Source organism: Acanthaster planci, linkage group LG07, assembly GCF_054643075.1.
Source record: "Acanthaster planci isolate LZ-2023a linkage group LG07, COTS_SCS, whole genome shotgun sequence".
Lineage (NCBI taxonomy): Eukaryota > Metazoa > Echinodermata > Asteroidea > Valvatida > Acanthasteridae > Acanthaster > Acanthaster planci.
The window spans coordinates 20,223,846-20,235,188 of record NC_141783.1 but is presented as its reverse complement, the minus strand read 5'-3'; the positions used below and the strand labels follow the sequence as shown (position 1 = coordinate 20,235,188).

General features: G+C 41.1%; 1 protein-coding gene across 12 annotated transcripts in view; it reads right to left on the bottom strand.

The window, feature by feature from the left end:
* The window catches only part of LOC110976179 (LLGL scribble cell polarity complex component 2-like), an 89,984-nt gene that overhangs the window by 3,599 nt on the left and 75,042 nt on the right, over positions 1 to 11,343 (bottom strand). For 6 of the 12 annotated variants that reach the window (XM_022229245.2, XM_022229244.2, XM_022229252.2 and 3 more), the window contains 3 exons: positions 11,082 to 11,196; positions 9,520 to 9,533; positions 4,919 to 4,977 (listed from right to left, as the gene is read on the bottom strand). The exons of 1 other annotated variant lie outside the window; for it this stretch is intronic. In XM_022229245.2, the coding sequence (XP_022084937.2) occupies positions 4,919 to 4,977; positions 9,520 to 9,533; positions 11,082 to 11,196 (188 nt within the window). Of the gene's footprint in view, positions 1 to 4,821; positions 4,978 to 9,519; positions 9,534 to 11,081; positions 11,197 to 11,343 lie in introns of all 12 variants that reach the window. 5 more of the 12 variants (XR_015426057.1, XM_022229249.2, XM_022229247.2 and 2 more) reach the window with 5 other exon arrangements.

Here is an 11,343-nt window from a genome sequence, read left to right as displayed (position 1 = left end):
AGTTCCTGCTACACCTATTGGTTATTTTCAAGGATGCGCTTGGAGACGTGACTGGATTCTACAAAATGAGTCTTGAGGTCATTTCTCTCAGTAACTATATGTATTTTTTTAAAATTTGGATCAGAAAGTGCAAACTGAGCTCTGTTTTGATGTGTCACTCGGTTTGTCATGCTGGTGAAGATGAACTCTGTGCCTATTGATTTCCACTGTGCGAGATTCTTTTCCAGGCCTGTCACTCACAAGAGGCTCTGCCACATCCTTGTTATATGACTCAATTTGTTAGATTGGGTATCAGTCATACCTAGCACTATTCTATGCCATTTGTTCCTTAAGTACTTCAACATAATTAAACAGTATTGTAACTAAATGTCTTTCCATCCATCACGAACTTCAAACTTGATCATTTTATCTTTCAATTTTTTTCTTATCAAACTGATTGTTTTATTCTCCTCCAACAGTTTGGTATCCAACTTGACTATGCCAGTATTTAAAGAATTCCCTTTGGTCTAATATTCATTCACTATGTAGCACTCATGGGTCTTCCCTAATAGTAACTACTCATGAACATGGAACTACATAACCAAACCTGTCCAATTTGGTTTCTACTGCCCTGTTGCAAGATGGTGACAGTGAATGAACACTTGCTCCCAGCTAAGAGTGATTGTCAATGCAATTGCCATTTTACTGCAGAATACTGAGGTTTCTCTCTGTTTAATTTTAATTGATTAAAACGAAAACAGAGAAACATTCTAAGACCCCTGACTGTGCAGACAATGTCATCCGAGCACAATGATGCAGCTTTAATCAAATAACTGGAATCGTTGAATTCAAGAAACTAAACCTAGCTAAAGGAACAGGCACTTTGGGAAACTCTCAGCAGAACAGATAAAGGAGAACCGAATTAATGTGAAAAGGTACTTTGCTGAATGGAAATAGCTACTAGCTATTCTTCAATCATGAGCAGTCTCACTGCCTCGTTTCAAAACTATTTCAGAATTAATCAGTCCCTACGGGATGAGATCACGACATATTGCGACAGTTCCTCTCCAACTTCTATTAACTACAGCAATCTTGACCCCCAAACCCCAAAGCAGAGATCTCTGAGCCCATATATGATTGTCACGACAAACTGTACACTTTAGAGAAGTCCTTCAGGAATTTTGCTTTTTTGGGGCCAACTAGCAGAAATCACATGCCTCTGATGAAGCCTCTATCTCTTTGGTGTTACATACTTCGTCCAAAGAGTTAAAAAAAAAAGGCACAGTGAACCTCTTTCACAATCCTTGAATCAAGACTACTCTGCACGCATTGTTCACTGTGTCTTCTATCAGGACTACATGTAATTTGTACCAACGTGGATGGTTTCATTGTGAAGGTCCTTCAGTGTTAATCACAGTCACACCTGCAGGAACTTGCCAGGAGTAGAGCCAAAGGGAAGTGCCCATGGGTAAACTGGAGGCCATAAAGGGGAACTTAAAGGCTTCACACTGGGGGGACCAAGGACCTTAGGGAAACTGTGTAAGGTGCCTCCCAAGAGTTAGGCAGCCACAGGCTGCAAGGGGCATGTTGGGTTAAATTAACAAAGTTCTGTTGAGGGGAAAGGTGAGACAGGAGTGATGGAAAGAGGCATTCACAACTGAAATTGCCCGAGACCATTTTTACAGACATCTTCAGCAGCCAGACAACGGTGGAATACATGTTTGGCCGGGTGGCCTTTACTTAATACTGTAGCCACATAAGGCTTTTAAAATTCAATTCATGTATGACAATGGCTTGCCTCAATTTAGGGGAATCCAAAACTATGCTAATTACTGAGGTGGCCACTGAATCTGTGCAAACTGACAACTGCTCAGAGCCCTGGAATAAACCTACATGACTTTTGGCTTCTTTTGCTAAGGCAGAAAAGGCAGTTTTTTGATCGTGTTTATGATTACAGTAAGTTAATGTTAGACTTACGTTGCTACAGTGTCACAGGTGCAAAGACAAGCAAGAAAAATTAGAGATTAATTAGTATCCAATATATCACATTAGTGTGTTAAATATTCATAAGGACATGCATGAAATGGGAATATTAATTAGCACAATTAGAATAACATTCAAAAAGCCTTCGACTACAAATCTGCACATTTTGGGCCTCCAAAATAAAGCAAATAATTATGACAAATAATTTTCAACAAGACCAATTTCTTTTAAATAAACGACAACAACAAAGAACTGAAAATACGGCATACGGATAGATTAATAAATCATCGCTGTCAAGTTAGTTACGTACCTTTGGTCAAAATCAACACAAAATGGAAGCCAAAAGATGAGGTACATTGGTAGGGTGGCGAGGAATAACTGTCAGGCAGGACTTCAAAGTTATTTCATCCCAAAGGGGGGGGGGATTGGCACTTTAGCACAGTTTCATTTTTCACAGTGTGTCAAATGGGACCCATTTAATAAATGTGCCACATGCAATTATGGAAAAAAAAAGATGAACAAGGCTGTGACATAATCAACCTGTTCTTCTGGCCGTGTATGTGAAAGCTCAATTTAATAAGTGAGTCACATGCAATTTTGGTAAAAAGTGTACAATGTTGAGACGTAAACCTGTAGGCATACTATGTAGAATTGGTGAAAGATTACAGAAGGATAAGTTGTCACTCTAGGGATGAACAATTCATCAAACATTGACTAAATAAAATAAATGAGTCTTCACCAGGTGCCATGGTCAAACTAAAGTGAAGCGCTCACAGAGTTAATACATGATGAAAAATAAATCAATTAAACATCTGGATTTTGCACGACAATCTTCAGGCAACTCATTTCACAGTTTATAGATCATCTGCAAAAATATGAATCTCACGACACAAAGCTCCGAGACAGATCATTTAGAGTTAAGAGATTAGACACAACTAAAATATCACTTTCTTCCAAATCTATGCCTTCAAATTCAACAGAAATTAAGAAATCTGTGAAAAAGAAATGGACAAAACTTTAAGCAATCCAGACCAGATGTGGGCAGCAGTGCATCAACAGCAGAAACGAGCTTCAGTGTTTTTACAGTTTATACAGGTAGAGCAATAAGACTTTCTGGCCTTCTACAATAAATACCTGAGCCATTCTACACAAACTGAAACAAACCAAAGGGCACTGTGAACAAAACTGGTGCTCCGCGTACATACCACCATGTCAAAATTAGGCATCCCAAGTTATTAGAGAGTTGGTCAGTTTTCGAAACTGGAGAAGGGCCGTAAAACTCATGCGAAGCAAGCGGAATGAAATGATATCTCTACACTCTACCCATCACACCATGCTGCACACTAACACTAACAAAAAAGTCTTAATGGACAACTGACCAATTTTCTGATTGCCCTCTTCCGTTGGTCTTCAAAATGGAATTTTTCTGGACATTAAGGACAGAATTCTCCCCAGAAGCACACAATTCAAAAAAGGCCATTTGAAATAAACAGATTTCTGAAAGATGGGCAAGGGTTTCAAAGCATTTTTTTAATGTTTAATGAGGTAAGTGTTGACGAACATTCAAGAAATTGCAAAGGATGAAAGAATGCTAAGTTCAACTTTCAACGGTCTGTAAATGCCGCTACGAAGGTTAAAAACTTCCATTTTATGGAGGGCACAACGGATAGGAAAACAAGCCAAGAACACAGTCACTCTGACATAAGACTGTGCTGACATAAAAAGGTCTATCCAACGATGAGCTTCTTTAGAAAGTTGGCTAGGAAGAGGGGACAATTTGAGCCAAGGGGCTAGAGAATTGTGGTGGTTGTCAATTAAGACTTCATAGCCTGCTACCCCAAACCAAGCGAAGCACAAACAAATGCACACACATACCATCTGGAGGCTCTGGAGGCACACAAGCAAGATTGGGTCTGGGTTCTAGGCTATCTCTATCTGATTTCACACCAATTGTCCACGCTGGTTTTTGTGTAAACTATGTTAATTTCTATACACCTTGCGGCACCAACTTAAGATAACAAATGAACAACCTCATTTTAAAAACATTACAAACAATGGATCAGACCTCAAAAACACTCACACCTTTTGATCCTCCAAATTTCTTTGACAATAATACTTGGAATTTTCCAATGATCTGCCATCAAAGCAAAATCAGATAATGAGGACTTTATGAAATCAGACTTCAACAGCCTAGTTGAGAAAAAAACACTCCAGTGTTTTATACTTAAGTTTGAATGACGCGGAATGAGACGCCAACTCAGTCAACTACCAAGCAGCATTGGACGCATTATAAGCTACTAGTACTAAAACAGCACAATGGGCTTGACAAGTCAACCAAAAAGGACTTATAAAAATCCCACATGGATGATCACAGTGAGAATTTGGTGACATCAGATTCATTCTTGAAAAAATTGGGACTTCAAAAAGACCAGGTTTTCCTTTATTTTTCCTTCAATTATGATAGTTCTGAAAGATCAATTCCTTTGAATCATAGTCCCAGATGTACAAGTAATTTGGTACGTCACATGTTAATGCAACACACTGCAATGTGAGCATTCCCCCTCCTGCTTCAAACTGGGGTGGTGGTCAAAGCAATGAAATCTTCTAAACTTATTCCCCCTTCCAAAAAAAGAAAAAAAAAAGAACACAAAAAGAAAATGATACAGAAAACTAGGGTGGTTTTTAACAAGCCCAAGCGCTGGTGTTAACTACTTCTTTCTGTTAAAACTATATGCATTCTCAAACTACTTTTTAAAATACTCACTCTACAATAATCAAACTGTTATCTGCGAAGCTACAGTTCTTTGATTGGCTGCGTCAAGAAACTTAAGTATAAAAATAAAAAAAAAAAGAAATCACCCGTCGAGTGTCCTCCCCCACCAAACCTGGAGAAGAAAGGAGGGGGAGGAGTTGGGAAGAAGGGGCGGGAGCCGGGAGGGGATCTCTACAGGCTAACCTCGTCAGCTGCGTGGTTTACCTCGGCCGACGCGTCCCCGGAGTGCACCTCACCGGCTGCTGATAAACACGGGATAATAACAACCAAGGCTACGCATGATGTCGTCCAGAAAAAAAACACACGCACACATCACAGACAGCACAGCCACGAAGAGACGAACAAACAGACAGCCTGACCAACTGACAGATGATATGCAGGACCTCTTGACAAATTATAGTCTTCAGTGTGGGTCCCAATTCTTGTTCAACTGAGAGCCTGGAATCTTTTTACTCTAGTCTGAACCAGGCAGAAAGTCAGGAAATGTATACAACTTCTGGGCACTTGAGCTCCACAGTCCTTCTGTGGCCGTGCTTGTGTGTCTCACACCAAGGTGCATGCCCATTCAAATGAAATTCATTGTTTATTTATCACAAACAGGTATGTACAGAATTTATTATTTCTTTTTTCCTGTGAGTTGAGCAACAGAGTTCTTTGGCACTTGGCACTCCGTCTACAAAATCAGGGTTACCTGATGTATCTGCCATGTGAAATATCCATTTAATGAAGCTTGTCTGAAGAGCAGAGAAATCTGTGCAAATGTGTCAGTATGGCTGATTTTGACCAAAGCCAAGATATCTTGCTCGAGCAGTGAACGAAAGATATTTTATTCCAGCCTTTGACTGTTGGATTCAAATAGGTCTATAGATATTTGAATAGATAAAGAGGCATCAATTAAATGCAAAAACTGCCCAGATTTCAGAAAGCAGAATGCTGCTCAGTCCGTCAGGATGTTCTAAGTTGGTCCAATGATGATTAACTAACTAAAAAAAAAAGGCCTACCCTCGATCCTCATCAACTATAATTTGTCAAATTGTCCACTTTCAAACAAACTCAGACTTGTACACACACACGCACCACCACCAAGCATTTTAATCCAATTAATAACGTACAAAGTTCAATCCCCACTAACATGGAAGTACTGGGAAAAAAAAGAAGAGAGAACATTGGCAGCAAGGCAATGAGCAAAAGTAGAGGGGGGGAAGATGATTTCTGTTCCAAAAAGTTCTCAAAACCACTAAAAAATAAAGCCTTTCAAGCACTCAATGCTGACTTGAAGGAGATCTACTTGTATTTGTAGTTGGTATCTCCAGCAGGACACTTGGTGGTCACTTTTGAAATATTACAGCATTGACTGTGAACATTAGACAATATCTACGGGTTGCTGGCAACCTTTGATTCAGGGTACCAGCACTGACAGCTATTGGTCAAAGTGCACCTTTTGGCCCTAGACCCTGGATATCCCAAGGCAGCATGGTAGGTACTCCAAATATGTTGACTGTCATAACCAAATTGTTTGCTTAACATAGACCGTATCACCAAGGATGCCACGTCTGCTTGTTAGGCAAGACAACCATTCTAGTATTTTTTGTTCATTGCTCTCCCCAATACAGTACAAAATCAGTTCAGAAATTTAAAAATCCATTCAAAATGCTACCTATTCAGTGAGAGAGTGGACTTGCTTTTTTTCCTCAGGGGAAAGTTGAGATCATGTTACTGCTTCATGCAATGTTGTGAAAGGGTGTGAAAAAAGCCTAGATGGAATTGACAGGGTTAATGACTGCATGGAAACTAAGGCTAAACATGGCAGCGAACACAATCTAGATTTCTTATGCAGCATACAAATTTACAGGCTACACAATTTCCTCTTTGATTATAACTCTCTACGTGACCGTGAATGAGCAGTCATGTTATACACTACAGCATAAAGCCTACTGCCAAGTAGCTCTGTGGAAGCTTCATGCACTGCTTTCTGCAGGTCTGTGAATGCTCTCATCCAGTTTATTTCTTGCAGCTTCCTGAGTGAACCCACACTGCAACAGTAAACTCTTCATGAGTGACCCCAACCCTCAGTGACTTGACACGGAAGGCTGGTATGCGCAATCTCTGGACCCATTCTAGTGAATGGCCCCGACAGAAAAAAAATTCTGCTCAAATTCTCTGGACTGCAACTATCAATACATCGTCACAGATGAGAATGTTATAAGAGAGTCACAAGCAGCTTGCTGACACAGAGCTTACTCTGGTTCGTGTGGTATGGCATCCTAGAATTTTATATTGTATGATAATTGTAACGGAGGTGTTGAAGGATACTCCTTCTGAATCAGGAACCAAAAGAATGCAAGAAACAGAAACACACACAAAAAGACCAAACCCAAACAAAAACTTGCCTATATGACTTAACGTCAATTAACATGCATTGTGTTCGCTCCTACCATAATATCTGACCCTGTGATATCTAATAGGCTGTGAATACAAGGCTACAGAAATATTATCTTGTATTTTGAGCTCGGGCAATGAGCAGGTACCAGCGTGGTGGCAACTCTGAAATGGTCGAGGAACTAAGATGAGAGGAATGAGACATTGATCTGCTGCGGTAGTAGAAAATGACAAAAAACGACCTACAATTGTTGGTTAGATCAATGTGACACATGCTATAAAATGGTTAGCAAAACTGCCAAATCCAATTTGAGGACAAAGAACACTACCGTAACTCCTCCCCAACAAAGGAACATCAGGGAAAATTGGTCTCATTTTCTAAATGATGAGTCTACACATTCCTGACAGTAACCTAGCCACCTACAGCAATGGTAAATGATCTTGGCTTTGTGTGGGTGGGTGAGTGTGTCTTTACTTTTCCCCAGATAACAGTAATCTTTTAATTTCATCATGGTGGCCATGGCCTGACAGGATCGTCAAATAATCCCTCATCCTTCATTCAATATCCTGCCATCCCAGTGACTCAATCTCTTGGGGAATTTCAAAGCAATAACAACATGATGCGACAAACATTGCTAATTAACGGTTGATGGTACAGACTTTAATGAAAGCCTGGTTATTCAGTCTTGGTCAGTACATTCTAACTGCAAGCGAACTGGCTGCACCCCTGGGGAGCCTTTGGCACAATTATTGAGTCCAGAGCTGCATATAGATAGAGTAGTGCCAACTTCAGGCTTTGGAACTAAAATGGCTGTTCATTATGCGTGAAGTAAAGCAAGCAGCATTTGTATGCTGATGCGTAATCTACCATTTTAGGTTCCAACGATTGAGACACTCCTGTTGCAACTCTCTTTATAAACAGCTCTGATCGAGTCTGTTTACAATTCATGAAGAACAATAGTTTTGCATGGCAATTTGGCACTTAAGACTTTTAAATTCTGATTCAATTCATCAATTGAGCTTTCTAACGTGTCCCTATCTCTCATTTGGTGGCAAATCGTTTCCTTGGGAATAAATAATTAGTGAGGAAAAAGGTCCTACCAACTTCCTTGGTTTATTGAAGCAAATATCACTAGTGTCGCTTTTTGCACAGTCTGTGACACTGTACCAAAATGGAGACTTAAAGAGTCCTGTTTCAAATTGTCAACACTCGCCATCTAGAATTTTGTGACTGTGACATTGCATGGTCGTGACAGATTTGTATTGGTAATTTTTTCAACCAAAATGGAAGACAGGAAGTGCATACAAAGAAATAAGGACAACCATCAGTTTCAAACTCCTTTGATATGAAGTTGGTAGCAAACATATACACTATTTCATAGCACATAATCTGACTACTAACAAATGACCTAGTAACCCTCTCCCCTCATAAAGGTCCTTGGTCCCCTTGGAACATGTGACAAAAACTCTTTTTGACAAGGACCTTTGACCTAATGGAACCTACATGTACATGAACAATGCTTGTGTATAACTTGTCTGGGCATTTTTAGGGGCTAGGATCTATCTTGATTCCACCTAATCCAATGTACAATATATCGTCAGCTCAGTGCCTTTAGGTACTTACTGCAATCGTGACATATTTCAAAAATAGGCTTAGGGCCTTCTTCCGAAAATAAAAGAACTTTTTTGGTGAAACAGATTGCCCTCCAAACGGTTTTATTTTCAGAATTATTTTTTTTTACTAATACATTTAATTTACATTTCTTTTAATTCTTCAAGGATCCCAAGACAGGGGGGTTCGAGGACATTTTTCTCCCAGGAAATTTGTAAAAAGGACATCAAATCCTGCAATCGGGTGCATTTTAAATGTCCTCCAAAGACAAATCCAAAACTAGTGAGAATCTTGGGATAGCTTTCAAGGATTTTTTCGTAGAAAAGGAGGGTTCATTCAAAGCCACCACCATACACTACTAATAAGTTGTAATCTTGCCAATAACAAGTCAAATCTTGAGCAAAATCAAATGGACGACGACGAAGAAATGCCAGTATCACAGCTCATATAAACTAAACTTCAGTGTGAATAACTGGCAGGTGGTTATGATATCTAAAATATGTGGTTTTGAAAGGTAAGGATTACAGAATAAAAATTGTGATTGGGCTTCACACTGCTATCAATGTACATCTTTTTCAAGTGGATACAACTAACACAGCAATCAAAGGACAGGGTTCAATGTTCGGTAAGACAATTTGCCAATTTGCTTCCCTTGCTCTAGGCAGACAGACTAAAGGCACAACGGACCTGGACAAGAGTGAAGCTTTGAAATGGTGAGACTGTGAATGGTGAGACGACAAGTTAATAATGTTGGGTTGGAGAGAGTGGAGTGAGAAGATTTAATGTGGCTTACCTTGCTCATCTTTGCTGTTGACATCAAAACATGTAAAACGGAAAAAAAGACAATGTTATTGATATGGAAATGGATGTATTTTGGCGGTGTAGAGTGAGTCGAGCTGGAAATCTGCAGCAGAGCAAAGTATTTTTATGACCTTCGTGACACACTTTTCGGTCTCAGTGTAAGGGCCTCAAGCCAGACCAAGAGAGGGAGCTTCATTGGTTCATGAACGACTAAGAAATGCACGCATCACGGTCACATCGCAATCAACAAACTGAACACTCCTGACCAACGAGTCTCTGAAGGGGTGCTTCCGCTAGAGGCGGATAATCATCACTTGTGAATGACTGTCTTTATTCTGTGGGTTTCTTTGTGTGTCTTTCATCACTCATATTTACCCACAGTGTTCCTCCGAAGGGTTACTAGTAAACAGCGCATATGTACCTTTCTTGACAAGATCCTAATGTCATTTGGCTTGTCATGTTGTGTTTGAGTGCAATTATGCCCCATTCATTGCAACATGGTGCTTCCTGCCTACAGCTGACGTGGCAAATTTGCCTCATGTCAAATGGCCCTCTGGCCTGATTATTGCCTGATCTGGTCCCATTATTTAAATGCCTGAACGTTTTTCCCTGTAAGAAGTGCCTTCAAGTGAGTGTCCTCATGACTTGTAATGTGGGCTCCTACCCTGACAGGAATAGTGTGCCCCTTTTCAGTACTTGAGACTGTGCTAGTCCAGTCCAATAGATGTGAACGTCAAGGATGTCATTGGGATGCTACCAGGCCAGATTTTACACTGTGCCTAGGGTCTATGAAAATTTGAAAGCCTGTGGAAATTTTGAGGGCCTGTGAAAAAATAATGGTGTACCACAAAAACGCATTTATGAACACGCGGGAAAAGAAATTTCGAAATCTGAATTTCTTATTTTGGGAAGGCTTCGAACCAGTAACTGTATAAGCTTTACACAGCTTGGCATCAAATTAAATGCGAGGTTCCAGATCTGTACTATGCTTCACGGAATTGGGGATATCACCTAGGACAAGAAGGGTCTTTGGAGCATTGTAGTACACTCAATCCAGGCCAGGTTGTCGGGCCTGATGTACACGATCAAGTCTACCAGTCTGGGTAGGTACCCCTCCAGGTAGGTACACTCAATCCAGGCCAGGTTGTCGGGCCTGATGTACACGATCAAGTCTACCAGTCTGGGTAGGTACCCCTCCAGGTAGGTACACTCAATCCAGGCCAGGTTGTTGGGCCTGATGTACACGATCAAGTCTACCAGTCTGGGTAGGTACCCCTCCAGGTAGGTACACTCAATCCAGGCCAGGTTGTCGGGCCTGATGTACCCGATCAAGTCTACCAGTCTGGGTAGGTACCCCTCCAGGTAGGTACACTCAATCCAGGCCAGGTTGTCGGGCCTGATGTACACGATTAAGTCTACCAGTCCGGGTAGATACCCCTCCAGGTAGGTACACTCAATCCAGGCCAGGTTGTCGGGCCTGATGTACCCGATCAAGTCTACCAGTCTGGGTAGGTACCCCTCCCTCTTGCCCCTCGGCCTAGCATGGGGACTCACCCGTACTCCCTGACCTCATCCAAGGTGATGTCCGGGTTCTCCTCCGTATCCCCCTCCAGGTTCACGCTGATGTTGGGGATCTTGGCCAGGAGCTCATCCACCTCATTGTGCAGCTCTGCTCGGACGGGTCGGTGGGTACGACCCCGAGTTGGGACAAGGGGTGGGGGAGGGGGAGAAGATGTTGAGATGGAGGTGGGGGAGAGTGGGGTTAAGGTTAAGACAGAATTAGTCCGGTTGTTATATCTACATGTTTTTTTCCTCA